Raw genomic sequence first — 17860 nt, 5'->3', positions numbered from 1 at the left:
GCAAACAGATCTGAGACCAGGCTAGAGTTATTCCACAATGCAACAGACCTCAACCCTTTCCCTGTGGTCTCCTGCTGCTTTTTTTATCACAAGTTTGACATCCATCACATGAGATAAGTTTATCTAACAGTGTGTAAACTAAGAAAATCCAGTTTTTCAGTAACAAAATCCTGTTTTTCAATAATAAAATCCAGTTTTTCACTAACAAAATTAACATCCAAGTATTACATTATATATACTGTGTTAAATGTATACCAGTGTATAACAATATGTATTAACAAGGTATTGGCTATTACCATAACCCTGTACGGTAAACACAGTAATCTTTAGTGAAAAAGTTCCCAAAATGTTTCTACAAATAGTCTGGATCTGTCTTCACCCTGTTCAAAACCTTAACAATTATTTACACATTAAATTACAGCATTACACAAGGAATAAAACAAGGAATGAAATGGAATGTTGACATTACAGTGACATAAAAACTTCAAATGTTGTCGAGATAAAAATGTGAAATGGTGTTCTTGAAAGTAACTTCTCCAGTGTCTTCAAATGACGTGGCTCACGTACAGTCAATCATTCAGTGTCTGACATATTGTCTATCTGTCTGTCTGGTAAATCATTGTTCATGCCTGCCTTGTAGGATGTAGGAAATGTTCAGCATGAGAGATGTCTCTCTCTCTCTCTCTCTCTCCCTTTTTCTATCTATGTCTCCCTTCTTCCTCCCTTCCTTCACTCCCTCCCATCTTCACAGTCTCATTGTTTCTACCTGGCTCAAGCACCAGCACTCCCCTCTCTTCCTCCACCTCTCCCTATCTCTCGCCTTGTCTCTCAGTCTCTTCCAGGTTCCAGCACCAGTACCTTACACTCTCTCTTGGCGATCTTGTCCAGTGAGAGGACCGGCTGATCGGGGGGGAGGTAGAGGGGTCGACCCACTGGGGATCCCACTGGAGGAGTGATGGCCCTGCGCTCCATCACACTGCCCGTCCTAGGACACACACACATAGAGACGCAAGTACAAAAGAGACATACGCGCACACACAAAATGGGGATTAGGAGAGAGGTCAGAGAGTCAGAATGAGGTCAAGGAGTCACTGCCAGAATTTAGGGATTATAGGGAATGACAATTAATCCATTTGAATCCCACTTTATAACACAACAAAATTTGGAAAAGTCATTGGGTGTGAATACCTTCTGAAGGCACTGTATATACACTACAAAAGTATGTGGACACCTGCTTGTCAAACATCTCATTCTAAAATCATGGGCATTCATATGGAGTTGGTCCCCCCTTTGCTGCTATAACAGCCTCCACTCTTCTGGGAAGGCTTTCCACTAGATGTTGGAACATTGATGTGGGGACTTGCTTCCATTCAGCCACAAGAGCATAAGTGAGGTCGGGTACTGATATTGAGCGACTAGGCCTGGCTCGCAGTCTGCGTTCCAATTCATCCCAAAGGTGTTCGATGGGGTTGAGGTCAGGGCTCTGTGCAGGCTAGCCAAGTTCTTCCACACAGATTTCGACAAACCATTTCTGTATGGACCTCAATTGTGCACGTGGGCATTGTCATGCTGAAACAGGAAAGGGCCTTCCCCAAAATGTTGCCACAAAGTTGGAAGCACAGAATCGTCTAGAATGTCATTGTATGCTGTAGTGTTAAGTTTTCCCTTCACTGGAACGAAAGGGCCTAGCCTGAACCATGAAAAACAGCCCCAGACCATTATTCCTCCTCCACCAAACGTCACTGTTGGCACTATGCATTGGGGCAGCTAGTGTTCTCCTAGCATCCACCAAACCCAGATTTGTCCGTCAGACTGCCAGATGGTGAAGCGTGATTCATCACTCCAGAGAACGTGTTTCCACTGCTCCAATGGCGGCGAGCTTTACACCACTCCAGCTGACGCTAGGCATTGCACATGGTGATCTTAGGCTTGTGCGCGGCTGCTAGGCCATGGAAACCCATTTAATGAAAGCTCCCGACGAACAGTTCTTGTGCTGACGTTGTTTCCAGAGGCGGTATGAAACTTGGTAGTCAGTGTTGCAACCGAGGAAAGACAACTTTTATGCGCTACACGCTTCAGCACTCCCATTCTGTGAGTTTGTGTGGCCTACCACTTCGCGGCTGAGCCATTGTTGCTCCTAGCACACACAGTTGACCGGGGCAGCTCTAGCAGGGCAGAAATCTGACGAACTGACTTGTTGGAAAGGTGGCATCCTATGACGGTGCCACGTTGAAAGTCACTGAGCTCTTCAGTACGGACCATTCTACTGCCAATGTTTGTCTATGAAGACTGCATGGACGTGTGCTCAATCTTATACACCTGTCAGCAGCGGGTGTGGCTGAAATAGCCGAATCCACTAATTTGAAGGGGTTTCCACATTCCTTTGGCCATGTTGTGTATGTGTCTGTGAGTTACATGCGTGTATCTCCTACCTCATAAGATGCGACCGTGATGGCTGTTGGTGAGAGAAGGACTGTGATCTTCCCAGACTCTGTCTGTCTAGCAGGTCTCTGACTGCAGGGCTGGAGGGAGAGTTCTTCCTGGACAGGGACAGAGACATGGGCCTGGCCTCAGCAGGGGGGTTGGAACAGGACGCTGTGAACTGAAGCTTCAGCTTCATGTGCTGGCTTAACTGCAGAGGAGGAGAGGGGGGCATGTGGAGTGAGTAATGTTTGGTATGCTAAATCGGAGAAACACGCGCACACTCTCTCTGGTACCTCGAAGAGTCCTGCCTTGAGTATCTGGAAGCCGACAGTAAAGGAGAGGGTGGATCCTTTCCGACACTGGCCCAGGTTGTTAAGGGGGGAATGACATACCACAGAACTGACAGAGGGGTCCTCCTGACGACCACGACCTGGGGGAGGGGGGGTTAGAGGGGAGGAAGGGGGTGACATTGACGGAAAGGGAGAATGAGAGAGTCTGGTGTTTAGTTTACCCAAGGAGAGAGCATTATAATATAGCCTAAAGTGATTATGTTCCTCTGGTATGTAGTTAGTTAGTTAGTTAGGGGCTTTGTTATAAATTATCACTGGACATTAGACAGAATTCCTACCCCTCATCTACCGCCACTCTCTCTCTCTCTCTGTCTCAGGTTTGTGGGTGTACTATTTTTTGATTTAGTGGATTATTAAATAATTTTGACAAAATTCAATTGGGTACAGTCATATCTAACTGACAGGAAACAGTCCACCTATATCAATGGGTCGTTTTCTTCCCCTCATGCTTTAAATTGTGGAATACCGCAGGGCAGTTGCCTTGGACCACTTCTTTACTTAATATATACCAATGACCTTCCTTATGCCTTATCTGAAACTCAAGCTACTATATTTGCAGATGATACTACAATTTATACAGCAAGATAATCGGTTCAACAGGTACAGCAAGCTCTACAAGTAGATCTGGGAAATATCAGGGAGTGGGTTTGCCGGAACAAACTTATTTTGAACGCCAAGAAAACCAGGGTTATGTTGGTCTGTTCCACCAGGAAAAGGCCCGCACAACATGGGATGCAAATAAGTATGGGGGAAGTACAAATTGACAAAGTGGCAGAAACCAAACTACTAGGGGTGCAGCTAGACAACTGCTTATCATGGTTGTCTCCAATAACTCATCTATGTAAAAAAAAAAAAAATGCATGATCAGAAGGATAGCAAAATATTTACCGGGAAAGATTCTTAAGCAAACAAGCCAAGCATTAATTGGGAGTCAGGTGAACTACTGTTATGTGGTCTGGAGACATGCATCCTCAAGTGAAATTAGGAGGATGCAGGTTACACAGAACAAAGCAGCAAGGATTGTTTTAAGGTAGAGATATGATTATTCTGTTGTAGTCATGCACAATGCTCTTGGGTGGTAATTCATCAACAAGATCATTTAAAAAAACATTGCTTATTTTATTTCACAATGTACACCATTTAAAATGGCCAAACTCCATTTACAACAGTATTCAGCTGGTAAGAGACAGGCTTTCAGTAAACACTAGGACTAGATTGTCCACCATCTACGTGTTATCCAGAAAGAAAAGAGAAATAGGCAAAATAACATTTCGATTCAGAGTAATAAAGATATTGAATAATTTATCTGAGCAAACCAGAAACCTTTCAATATACAAATTCAAACAATACTTTAGAACCATTTAAATATAAAACATTGGAAGGTTGTGCAGGACTATGGTAGATGAAGGAATCAATCTATCTTTTCAGACTGTATTTATCTGGTCAATATGTCAGTGTAATATGTCTGTTGTTTGTAAAAGTGTGTTATATGTGAAAATGTGATTGCATTATGAATTGTGTTTTAATGTTTAAGGACTCTTGGAAGATTAGTCCAAATGAGGACTAAAAGAGATTCTGATAAAAATCAAATAAATCTCTCTCTCTGTCCCTCTCGCTCTCTGCTCTCTCTATCTCTCTCTGCTCTTTCTATCTCTCTCTAAGGCATTTCTACTACTAACCCGGAAGTGATTTAAAAAAAAAAAATCTGTTTCCTGGCCCGTCTTTCTTCCATTTAAAGGGGTATCAACCAGATTCATTTTCCAATTGCTTCCTCAGGCTGTGACCAGGCTTTAGACATAGTTTCAAGCTTTTATTTTCAAAAATTAGCGAGATTTTTCAAAACTACTCTGGTGTCCTCTTATTAGTTCCTGCGCGCGAGAGGGGTAGCTCTCCATTTTCTTTCTCTCTTTTATTGAATAGGTTACGGTCCGGTTGAAATATTATCGATTATGTTTGTTAAAAACAACCTGAGGATTGATTATAAAAAACATTTGACATGTTTCTACGAACATTACGGATACTTTTTGGAATTTCCGTCGAACGGAACGAGGCTTTGGTTTTCTGAACATAACGCGCAACCCAAATGGCGTTTTTTTGTTATAAAAGTAATATTTATCGAACAAAAAGAACATTTGTTGTGTAACTGGGAGTCTCATGAGTGCAAACATCGGAAGATTATCAAAGGTAAGCGATTAATTTTATTGCTTTTCTGACTTTCGTGACCATGCTAATTTGGGGCTAGCTGTTGTAGCATTGATTGATACACTCACAAAAGCTTGGATTGCTTTCGCTGCAAAGCATATTTTCAAAATCTGACACGATAGGTGGATTAACAACAAGCTAAGCTGTGTTTTGGTATATTTCACTTGTGATTGCATGATTATAAATATTTTTAGTAATATTTTGCGCCCTGCAATTCAGTGGTTGTTTAGGAAAATGATCCCGCTAAAGGGATCCGTAGCGCAGAGAAGTTAAATAAAATCCACCTGTGTGCAATCTAAGTGTCACATGATCTCAGTATATATACACCTGTTCTGAAAGGCCCCAGAGTCTGCAACACCACTAAGCAAGGGGCACCACCAAGCAAGTGGCACCATGAAGACCAAGGAGCTCTCCAAACAGATCAGGGACAAAGTTGTGGAGAAGTACAGATCAGGGTTGGGTTATATAAAATATCTGAAACTTTGAACATCCCAAATAGCACCATTAAATCAATTATTAAAACATTTAAAGAATATGGCACCACAACAAACCTGCCAAGAGAGGGCCGCCCTCCAAAACTCATGGACCAGGCAAGGAGTGCATTAATCAGAGGCAACAAAGAGACCAGCTCCACAGTGGAGATTGGAGTATCTGTCCATAGGACCACTTTAAACCATACACTCCACAGAGCTGGGCTTTACGGAAGAGTGGCCAAAAAAAAAAACATTGTTTAAAGAAAAAAATAAGCAAACACGTTTGGTGTTCGCCAAAAAGCATGTGGGAGACTCCCCAAACATATGGAAGAAGCTACTCTGGTCAGATGAGACTAAAATTGAGCTTTTTGACCATCATGTCTGGCGCAAACCCAACACCTGTCATCACCCCGAGAACACCATCTCCACAGTGAAGCATGGTGGTGGCAGCATCATGCTGTGGGGATGTTTTTCATCGGCAGGGACTGGGAAACTGGTCAGAATTGAAGGAATGATGAATGGTGCTAAATACAGGGAAATTCTTGAGGGAAACCTGTTTCAGTCTTCCAGAGTTTTGAGACTGGGACGGAGGTTCACCTTCCAGCAGGACAATGACCCTAAGCATACTGCTGAAGCAACACTCGAGTGGTTTAAGGGGAAACATTTAAATGTCTTGGAATGGCCTAGTCAAAGCCCAAACCTCAATCCAATTGAGAATCTGTAGTATGACTTAAAGATTGCTGTACACCAGCGGAACCCATCTAACTTGAAGGACCTGGAGCAGTTTAGCCTTGAAGAATGGGGAAAAATCCCAGTGGCTAGATGTGCCAAGCTTAAAGAGACATACCACAAGAGACTTGCATCTGTAATTGCTGCAAAAGGTGGCTCTACAAAGTATTGACTTTGGGGGGGTGAAGAGTTATGCACGCTAAAGTTTTTATTTTCTTTTGTCTTATTTCTTGTTTGTTTCACAATAAAAAATATTTTGCATCTTCAAAGTGGTAAGCATGTTGTGTAAATCAAATGATACAAACCCTCCAAAAATCTATTTTCATTCCAGGTTGTAAGGCAACAAAATAGGAAAAATGCCAAGGTGGTGAAAACTTTTGCAAGCCACTGTATTTATTAGTTCAGTGTGTATGATCCTCTCCCTGGACTATCTCTCACTCTCTCCCGGTCTCTTTCTAACGGACCATTTGTCATTACCCTCTGTCATTCTTTTTCTATCCCTCTCTTCCACTCTTTCTCTTGCTTGATCACACTCTTTTTTGTGTAAAAATTATTAATCTTCTCCGTTTTCTACATCTCCCTCCCTCTCACCTCATCTCCCTCCATAATCATTCCATCTCTTCTCCTCTCCCTCTCCTCTCCCATCCCCTCACCTTCGGGCGTCCAGACCAGTCTTACAGCCAGGAAGTCTTGCAGGTTGTTTAGTAGGGTGTATTTGACCCGGAAGTGCTCCTGTGGCTGCACAGCACTGGGACAGGAAGCTGTCATAACCAGCCGGGGTTGGTCCAGTCTCACGCTGGGCAGCTGGTAGTGGGTGGAGATGTACCTGGAGAAGGGAAGTTAAGTAGCAGAGTAATAATGGGGTAGGTATATTTGGACAGTTAGTCAACGTAGAGTAGTTATTATGGGATAGTTCCAACTAGATCCATGTATTTAAAGAGTTGACCCCATAGAATTAGGAATTAGAATACTATTAACTTTCTTATGATGGGATAAAGGTCAGCCATCTTGGTGAGGGAGTTGGTCAACCATGACAAGCCAGTGCTGTGATAAGATACTGTGTACAATATTGGATTTTAAGAATGTATCTGCATTGTATGTTTGTTAGCTAGCTAGCCAGTCAGTTTTAGAGGAATGATTCTATACATTTTTCAGATTAACTGCCAATATGCCAACATTCCATTCAAACAATGTAGTTAATCCACAGCCATACACTGGCTGAAATCAGTTGATGAAAGTACATAGACAAGTTGTAAATTCAACAAGTACTGATATTGTATCATATAATAGCACTCACAGCTTTCCAAGAAAACAAAAATTGATACATTTATGGTCTTACTTATATTTTAGAGGCTATTTATACAGAAGATGTATGCAGATTCCATATAAACTGGATTTATAATTATATGACAATATTTTAGGTTAACAATACTTATATTACACAATTTCTTATATATCATATGCCTTAATTTTCCTGGATAAGTAAAATCAGGACTATGCCTCTACTGTCACGACTTCCGTCGAAGTCGGTCCCTCTCCTTGTTCGGGCGGCGTTCGGCGGTCGACGTCACCGGTCTTCTAGCCATCGCCACTCCACCTTTCATTTTCCATTTGTTTTGTCTTGTTTTCCCGCACACCTGGTTCACATTCCCTCATCAGACTAAATGTATATTACCCTCTGTTTCCCCTATGTCTGTCTGTGTGTGGAATTGTTCTTTGTGTGGGGTGTTACGCTATAGGCTGGCTTGCGCTAGGTTTGTTTGTTTTGTTTAATCCGGTTCATGTTACCGTGGTTGTGCTTTGTGCTGCCTCGCCTGTGCCTTTGGGCCAGGGTGTATATTAAAGTTCTCCTGTTATCACCCATCTCTGCTCTCCTGCGCCTGACTTCCGGGCAACGAGTCACTCACCCCGTTACATCTACTGAAATTAATTTCAATTTGAGTAGTTTTTTGGATTTCTCACTGACCAACATGGCTGCCATTTTCACCCCATTCTGGAACTTTTAGGATTTATGACATTGCCCCTCGAGTAATTTAATAGGTCGTTATCAATAAAACGTTACAATACAGCAGTGTTGCCAACTTAGCGACTTTGTTGCTATATTTAGCAAGTATTCAGACCCCTCTAGCAACACATTTTCAAAAAATCGACTAGCGACAAATCTAGCGACTTTTTCTGGTGTTATTGGAGACTTTCGGAGACTCTGACGTGAAAGCACATATCGTTCTTACTCTTCTCAACGAGCAGCGGTTGCTGCCGTGGCCCCCACCCCCGTCCCAAAGCACTCACAGGCGGCCCAGTCCTCGCGCAGCAATCCCTCCCAGCTGCAGTCAGAGCAGGAGATGTTCACCCCTCCGCGTCCATACTGCAAATGAATCGAGCATGCGGGAAGCCGCCGCTGGCTGATGTAAATGGGGCGGGATGTAAATGTAAAATGTTCTTTGTCTAAAATAAATCACTGCATTTGACTCACACAGCCTCAGTCACTTACTCACCTTGTCCACTGCATGTGTGCCTCTCTGTGACATAAGCTAAACATCTAGCTGGCTAGCTCATCATGTCTCAGTCTAAACTGTACACTCAAAAATACAGAAAGGAGTGGGAATCAAACCCTGAATTAAAAGGCTGGTTGAAGCCGTTTATTGGAGATGATACACGGTCATACTGCCTGTTTTGTAAGGCTCATTTCTACGCCAAACTTAGTGATGTAAAAAAACACATGACAACTCAAAAACATACTCAAAAAGCAAAGCCTTATAACAGTTCCAGCCAAAACAAGCTGCCATTTATGGTTAAAAAAAATTGCTCTGCAAAAAAGGCTGAGGCCACCATGGCATTAGCTATCACTGAACACTGTTCCATGCTGGCATGTGATCACATTGGAGAAGCATGTAGAGCTGCTTTCTCAGACTCCACTGCTGCTACCCATTTCAAAATGCACCGAAATGATTAATGGTGTTCTAGCACCATACTTTCTGAAAAAGTTGGTCGCAGATGTAGGTGACCAGCATTTCAGCCTCCTCCTCAATGAGTCCACGGATGTAAGTGTTTCTAAGTACCTGGGGGTTGTGATAAGGTACTTTAGTTACACCAAGCAGACAATTGTATCAACATTTCTGGGGCTTGTTGAGTTGGAGGGAGGAGATGCCAAATCTATAGCCCGTGCTGTTGTGGCTTTCCTCGAGAAGTGTTGTCTTAAAAAAGAGAAACACCTGGGGATAGGGACTGACAATGCCTCTGTTATGACGGGGATTAACAATGGGGTCCATAAAGTGCTGAAGGAGGAGTATGGCCTCAAATATCTGGTTCTTATTCGCTGTGTGTGCCACTATCTGCAGCTTGCTGTAAGTCATGCTTCCAATTACACCATCCCCCATAGTGTGGAGTACTTGGTACGAGAGACTTATAACTGGTTTTCAGTGTCTCCAAAGCGCAGGGAGGCCTAAAAGGCCATATATGAGACCATCAACTGTGGGGAGAAACCTGCCACACGTTGGCTCTCCATTGAACCCGCGGTTTCACGCATTTTGGACCAGTGGGAGGAGCTTAGGCTGCATTTCGCAGTCACCAAGTCCAGTGAACACTGCTACATGGCTGAGGTTTTATACTCCATGTACAGTGATCCTCAAAACATATTGTATCTTACTTTTTTGACGTCAGTGCTGGGTGAGGTACAGTTGGCCATCAAGGCTTTTGAGGGAGCGCAAGTAGATCCTATTAAGCTACTTGACAGCTTGGTTAGCCTGATCAAGTCTATGAGCAGCAGGGTGCTGAATCCACTGGCAAATGTTGATGTACTCAAAGGGCCAATAGATGGATACATCAGTCCCAAACCGTGCCTTGGTTACCTTTTTGAGTCAAAGGCAGCTGAGCTCCACCTTGCGCCTGAGGATGAAAACAATGTCCGAAAGCAGTGTGTAGCCTTCACCATCTCCCTCACTAATGAGTTGAGGGTGAGACTGCCGGACAACATTGAAGCATTGCAGTACATGTCAGTTTTCAATGTGGAGGAAACTCTAAAGCACAATAAGATCCATGGAGAAATAGAAAAACTAGCCAAGCTCCTTGGCTGCTCCCCTGCAGAGATAGACAAGATTGTCCAGCAATGGCGTGCCATCCATCTTAGTAAATGGAATGAGACAAAAAACACACTGGGCTTCTGGAGTGAGATGTGGAAGTTCAGGGATGCACCTGATATCAACCCGTTTCAAGAACTTGCCATGGCTGCTGTGTCTGTGTTGTCCTTGCCACACTCGAATGCTGAAGTCGAGAGAGTATTCAGCCAGATGAGTGTGGTAAAAAGCAAACTTAGAAATTGGATGTCCCTGCAGACCCTTAACTCCATCCCGTACATTCGATATGGACTGAAGCTGTCTGGTGAGGCTTGCTATGAGCACCAGCTGCCTGATAATGTTTTGCAGCTTTTTGGCACATCAGCTGCTTACTCATTTAAGTCAGCTCCCTCAGTTGCTGAACCTGCCATAGAGAGCCTTGACCAAAATGACAATGACTCACTCTTCCATGAGCCAGCACAGCCTGTGTGTGTGTGGAGGGGGGTCTGGGGAAAAAAAACAATTAACCTGAATTAGGGCCAGACTAGTTACCATAATTTTCTCACATTGCCATTGACAGATTTTTCTATTGTCTCTTCTTGGTCCATTTAGATTGTTAACCTGTCTAGCCCCGGGGTTCCGCTAGCGGAACTCCTCCCACATTCCACTGAAAGGCAGAGCGCGAAATTCAAAATATATTTTTGAGAAATATTTAACTTTCACACATTAACAAGTCCAATACAGCAAATGAAAGATAAACATCTTGTGAATCCAGTCAACATGTCCGATTTTTTAAATGTTTTACAGCGAAAACACCACGTATATGTATGTTAGCTCACCACCAAATACAAAAAAGCACAGACATTTCTTTCACAGCACAGGTAGCTTGCACAAAACCAACCAAACTAACCAAGAACCAACCAAACTAACCAAGAAACAACTTCATCAGATGACAGTCTTATAACATGTTATACAATAAATCTATGTTTTGTTCGAAAAATGTGCATATTTGAGGTATAAATCATAGTTTTACATTGCAGCTACCATCACAGCTACCATCAGAAATAGCACCGAAGCAGCCAGAGTAATTATAGAGACCAACGTGAAATACCTTAATACTCATCATAAAACATTTATGAAAAATACATGGTGTACAGCAAATGAAAGACAAACATCTTGTGAATCCAGCCAATATTTCAGATTTTTTAAGTGTTTTACAGCGAAAACACAATATAGCATTATATTAGCTTACTACAATAGCCAACCACACAACAGCATTGATTCAAGGCAACAGTAGCGATAGCGACAAAACCAGCAAAAGATATTAATTATTTCACTAACCTTCATAAACTTCATCAGATGACAGTCCTATAACATCATATTACACAATACATATATGGTTTGTTTGAAAATGTGCATATTTAGAGCTGAAATCCGTGGTTATACATTGTGAAAATGTAGCAACTATTTTCCAGAATCTCCGGATATATTTCTGACATTCACCTATTCTGACCAAATAACTAATCATAAACGTTACTAAAAAAGACTTGTTGTACAGCAAATGATAGATACACTAGTTCTTAATGCAATCGCCGTGTTAGAATTCTAAAAATAACTTTAGTACGACATGCAGCTTACGTTATAGCGAGAGAGCGCCCAAAATCTGGGCGGAAACTAATAGTAAACATTTTCGACAGAAATATGAAATAACATCATAAATGGGTCCTACTTTTGTTGAGCTCCCATCAGAATCTTGCACAAGGGGTCCTTTGTCCAGAACAATCGTTGTTTGGTTTTAGAATGTCCTTTTTCCCTCTCGAATTAGCAAGCAAAACTTGCCAAGTGGCGCGAAGCTGTCCATCGTGAACAAACGCAGAGAACGAACACGCCAAAACTCCCGAAAAAAATTCAATAATCTGATAAAACTATATTGAAAAAACATACTTTACGATGATATTGTCACATTTATCAAATAAAATCAAAGCCGGAGATATTAGCCGTCTATAAGGAAAGCTTTTCAGAAGCCAAAGCTGATGTCCATCCCGCGTCTTCCTGAATAAAGGAAATTGGGGTCCTGTCATTCCAAGACCTCTCTTTTGACCATAGATATACCTAGGATCCCCATTTCACCTCTCACTGCCTATTGACATCTAGTGGAAGGCGTATGAAGTGCATGTATAGTCATAAATTTCAAGCAAATTGATAGGGAGGCCCTGGAACAGAGCCTCGATTTCAGATTTTTCACTTTCTGACAGGAAGTTTGCTGCAAAATGAGTTCTGTTTTACTCACAGATATAATTCAAACGGTTTTAGAAACTTGAGAGTGTTTTCTATCCAATAGTAATAATAATATGCATATTGTACGAGCAAGAATAGAGTACGAGGCCGTTTAAATTGGGCACGATTTTTCCCCAAAGTGAAAATAGCGCCCTCTATCCTCAACAGGTTTTAATGTAGATTGTATACAAAAAAATGTAAAAAATGTTATGGTTAAAAATGTTCATGTTTTACTGTGACTTGTTGTAGGCTCCTAAGTGGACCATAAGGTTAAATACCAAACCAAATTAAGAAAACTAAACAGAAATACAAAAAAAATACAAAAAATAATAAAAAACTAAGTAACTCCGCCAGAGTGTCTCTTTTGGGTCACTTTTGCCGGTCCCAAGCCCGGATAAAGGAGGAGGGTTGGAATTGTGACATTAAAAAAACCAAGAATCGACAGAAGAAAGTTAATTTGTAGTTCTAAACATATTTAGGGTGTTTTTTACTCACATTTTGTCTCTCCCACGACGTTATTCCTCTCTCCTACAGCGTCCATCACAATTACATGCACATGGCCAATTATGCAAATTAGGCGATGACGTCAATTAGCGACTTCTAGTGACTTTTAGGACAGCCAATAGCTACTTTCCTTATTGAGGAGTTGGCAACACTGCAATACAGTGCAGTGTTCGATTTAGCTGCTGGGGGTTAAGGAAGCCCGCAGCTCCGCTAAAACTATTGACAACTATGTGCCGTTTTACTAAATAAATTACTAAATAAATGGTATAACTATTTGGTTTTAATATAATCAGCACTTGAAATGCATAGTCAGAACTACACATCATCAGAGTTATACAGCAAATAACTGCACGCTTTTCATGATTAGTAAACATCAATTAATCATGTATTTTCTGACATTTGAGGGTAGCCTATCCATCTGGCATGTAGCTAGCAACATGTGTCATTTAGCTTGCTTCGTCAGAGATTTGGCTTTTGGAAAAAACTTGACATCGGCAAGTCCTCGTCCTGGTAAAGTTGTCAGTCGGACTACTGTCATCACCACCGTAGATGGCAAGGAAATCAAACAACATTTGAATATAGTCATCTAGTTTATCCCCGTAAAGTTAGCTTGTTAACTAGCCATATTGACGTTATTTGTTATTAGCTAGCTAGCCAATTTGTGGTCCATGAATCAATGTAGCCTCACCTGCGTACCGGCAGTCTCCACAAGATGGAATGGACCACGAACTCTGAGGGCCCATGCGCCTGTCATCGATGTCTATTTTTTATTTATTTAATAAATACATTTGACAGTAACCCTCCAAAAAGTAATTCATAAATCTTTTAAATTGACATATGTACTAAGAAGCTACGTGTTTGTTTTTTGGGCTTCAGGAATGTGACTGAAAAAGTGCCTCAGACCATGAAAAATAACAAATTTAACTGATTGAAAGTATGAGGGGATATCTGTAAACAAATGCCGTGGCTACGAGGCTACGACGGCGCCAGTGCAATGAGTGGCGCTTACTCAGGTGTTCAAAAGCGCATATCAGACCGAGAGCCTAATGCTTCTTAGGTAGTTCTTTGTGAGTTTTTGTTTTGAAAACCATCACTCCGCAGAAGCAAGTTGCTGTGATGGCAAAAACAGCTTGATTGCCATATTATCATCAGGGAAACTGGGCAGAAGGGAGTGGTGCTTCAAATGCAGCAGTTCTGTAACATCTTTAATTGTGCCTCTCATTCTCCTTAATTGCCAGCATCAACACAAAACGGAAAGAGATTAACTGGATAGGAAGCTCTGGGGACAGGTCGTCTGGATACTGGACAGCCAATAAATTGGCAGATGCAAACAGATTATCATCTTTAGCGGACAACAGTTCTTGAGGGCTTGCGATTTCGTCTTCATACTGGTGAACTGATGTTTGAATTGTGTGGTTGCAATACCAACAGTCCCTTATCTCATCTCTGGTGTATCTTGGCATGTATCATTCAAGACTAATTTTAAATTGTGTGCAGCACAATGGACATATAATACACAATGTCTCTGGAAATACTGTCTGGGTTGGCAATACTCAGTATGGAAAACAGTCGGATTCGGGGGCCAAACACCGACCTTGCGGGGGGGGGGGGTCCAGAGAAACTGTGTTAAGCTAGTGTGTCGCCTATCACGTCTGTCAGCAGCATTCGTGATTAAACACTCTTAAAAACAATGTTGAAAGGGGATAATGTTAGCTAACTTTGCAAGGTAGGCCTAGTGAAAAAAGTACATTAGGTCTACTTACCACTATGTTTAGCCAGCTGTACAAAGTTTCTACTGGTCCGGTAGCTTGCAAAGTAAACATTATCAGCTAACAGTATATCGGCAAATGCGCCATCGAATGCTCTGCACCTTATTGTGACGTCTTATTGATAACGACATACAGGATTTCTATGGTTGGGCCATTGAGGTTTCTGCTTTATGATGCATTTACAGTTGAAGTCGGAAGTTTACATACACCTTAGCCAAATACATTTAAACTCAGTTTTTCACAATTCCTGACATTTAATCCTAGTAAACATTCCCTGTCTTAGGTCAGTTAGGATCACCACTTTATTTTAAGAATGTGAAATGGCAGAATAATAGTAGAGAGAATTATTTATTTCATCTTCTATTTCTTTCATCACATTCCCAGTGGGTCAGACGTTTACAAACACTCAATTGGTATTTGGTAGCACTGCCTTTAAATTGTTTAACTTGGGTCAAACGTTTCGGGTAGCCTTCCACAAGCTTCCCACTGTAAGTTGGGTGAATTTTGTCCCATTCCTAAAGACAGAGCTGGTGTAACTGAGTCAGGTTTGTAGGCCTCCTTGCTCGCACACGCTTTTTCAGTTCTGCCCACAAATTTTCTATAGGATTAAAGTCAGGGCTTTGTGATGGCCACTCCAATACCTTGACTCTGTTGTCCTTAAGCCATTTTGCCACAACTTTGGAAGTATGCTTGAGATCATTGTCCATTTGGAAGACCCATTTGCGACCAAGCTTTAACTTCCTGACTGATGTCTTGAGATGTTGCTTCAAATTATCCACATAATTTTCCTACCTTATGATGCCATCTGTTTTGTGATGTGCACCAGTCCCTCCTGCAGCAAAGCACCCCCACAACATGATGCTGCCACCCCGTGCTTCACGGTTGGGATGGTGTTCTTCGGCTTGCAAGCCTCCCCCTTTTTCCTCCAAACATAACAATGGTCATTATGGCCAAACAGTTCTATTTTTGTTTCAGACCAGAGGACATTTCTCCAAAAAGTACAACCTTTGTCCCCATGTGCAGTTGCAAACCGTAGTCTGGCTTTTTTATGGCTGTTTTGGAGCGGTGGCTTCTTCCTTGTTGAGCGGCCTTTCAGGTTATGTCAATATAGGACTCGTTTCACTCTGGATATAGATACTTTTGTACCTGTTTCCGCCAGCATCTTCACAAGGTCCTTTGCTGTTGTTCTGGGATTGATTTGCACTTTTCACACCAAAGTACGTTCATCTCTAGGAGACAGAATGCGTCTCCTTCTTGAGCAATATGACGGCTGCGTGGTCCCATGGTGTTTATACTTGCGTACTATTGTTCATACAGATGAATGTGGTACCTTCAGGCATTTGGAAATTGCTCACAAGGATGAACCAGACTTGTGGAGGCCCACCATATTTTTTCTGAGGTCTTGGCTGATTTATTTTGATTTTCCCATGTCAAGCAAAGAGGCACTGAGTTTGAAGGTAGGCCTTGAAATACATCCACAGGTACACCTCCAATTGACTCAAATGATGTCAATTAGCTTAAAGCCATGACATCATTTTCTGGAATTTTCCAAGCTGTTTAAAGGCACAGTCAACTTAGTGTTTGTAAACTTCTGACCCACTGGAATTGTCATACATTGAATTATAAGTGAAATAATCTGTCTGTAAACAATTGTTGGAAAAATTACAAGAACAAGAAATTACTATTAACAAGAAATTTGTGGAGTGGTTGAAAAATGAGTTTTAATGACTCCATCCTAAGTGTATGTAAACTTCCGACTTCGACTGTACGTGACACTACCACATTCTATGGCAGCCATGTTGGCGACCCATTAACATTACATGGGGAATGGCATGTCACTAGAATGGGCATTATGATGCATTTACATGACACTACAACATCCTATGGCAGCCAGGCTAGCTACATTTACATTACATGGGCGATATTTAAGCAAAGCTATGTGGCTGACTGTCTAGAATTAGAACAATATTCAGAATTCTAAAAGTTGGCCCAACTCTCTTAAATATATGGCTCTGGTTTCAACTAATAGTCGGTGGAGATGTACTGTACCTGGGGAAGACTAGTAGTTATAATGGGGTCGTTATAATGGAGTAGGTATAGTGAGTGTTTGGGAAAGTTATAGTGATTATGAGCCAGTTCTATCTATTAGTAGTTGTAGACCTACCTGGTAAAGGGAAGTTTAGGGGTGGACCACTGCAGCACAGCTACCAAAGGAACCTCCAGACCCTTAAGCAGAGCGCAAAACACATTCCTCAAATGATTTCATGCTCCACAAGGACATTCATGGCAGATTTCTCATGCATATGTTTAATCTAAAACAGATGAAATGATCCCACACTAAGTATGATATCATATTAATATTAGGAACTAGAAGCACAAGCATTTCGCTACACTCGCATTAACATCTGCTAACCATGTGTATGTGACAAATAAAATTAGATTTTTAGATTATTATTTTATTTTTTATTTTTTATTACCTGAAATGTATCTCACTGCCTTTTACATCACAAACTAGGACCATTTATTTGATATTACACATTGTCCTTGTTTTTCCCCCTCTCTCTCTCTGTCCCTCTCTCCTCTCTCTATACCCCCCCTCTCTCTCCCCATTCCTCCCTCTCTCCTCTCCTCTCACCTCGTTGCTCTCTTCCTCCGGCTGGTCCCTGAGCTGCAGCTGAAACAGGAAGTTCTGCTCCTCCAGGGCAGAGAGCATGCTCGGAAGGTGAGAGGAGCTACTGTTCATCCTGTGGAACGACGCCATTCCAACCTCTGCTGATTGGTGGCTGCAGACAGGAAGTAAATGATGGCATCGCCATGGTTACAAAAGTTATGTACTTTTTACATTCTGATCAAGGTTCATAAAAAATAAACAACCGTATGGGACATTCAGACACTCATTATATCTTTATGCAACATTTTAGAACAAAATATACAATATGTTTCAACACTTATAAACAGCGTCCCTGAAAAGCACCTTGTCCGGCAGACACTGATGCTTTTTTACCCTTAACTGCAAAAGTTGGTATTAGTAGTACTGTAAGCTGATCCTAGATCTGTGGTTAAGGGAGTGTACTAGACAT

At 41.8% G+C, this 17860-nt stretch overlaps 1 protein-coding gene across 1 annotated transcript in view; it reads right to left on the bottom strand.

The window, feature by feature from the left end:
• Positions 1 to 315: 315 nt before the first annotated feature.
• LOC120049039 (microtubule-associated protein 11-like) overlaps positions 316 to 17860 on the bottom strand; it is a 29646-nt gene continuing 12101 nt past the window's right edge. Inside the window, exons 7-12 of the mRNA XM_038995298.1 lie at positions 17416 to 17563; positions 16945 to 17006; positions 6791 to 7004; positions 2718 to 2834; positions 2433 to 2632; positions 316 to 985 (exon numbers count right to left, since the gene is read on the bottom strand). Coding sequence (XP_038851226.1) covers positions 829 to 985; positions 2433 to 2632; positions 2718 to 2834; positions 6791 to 7004; positions 16945 to 17006; positions 17416 to 17563 — 898 coding nt within the window. The 3' untranslated portion in view covers positions 316 to 828. The remainder of the gene's footprint in view (positions 986 to 2432; positions 2633 to 2717; positions 2835 to 6790; positions 7005 to 16944; positions 17007 to 17415; positions 17564 to 17860) is intronic.

Source organism: Salvelinus namaycush, chromosome 6, assembly GCF_016432855.1.
Source record: "Salvelinus namaycush isolate Seneca chromosome 6, SaNama_1.0, whole genome shotgun sequence".
In the NCBI taxonomy this organism is placed as follows: domain Eukaryota; kingdom Metazoa; phylum Chordata; class Actinopteri; order Salmoniformes; family Salmonidae; genus Salvelinus; species Salvelinus namaycush.
This window is presented reverse-complemented; position numbering and strand designations above follow the sequence as displayed.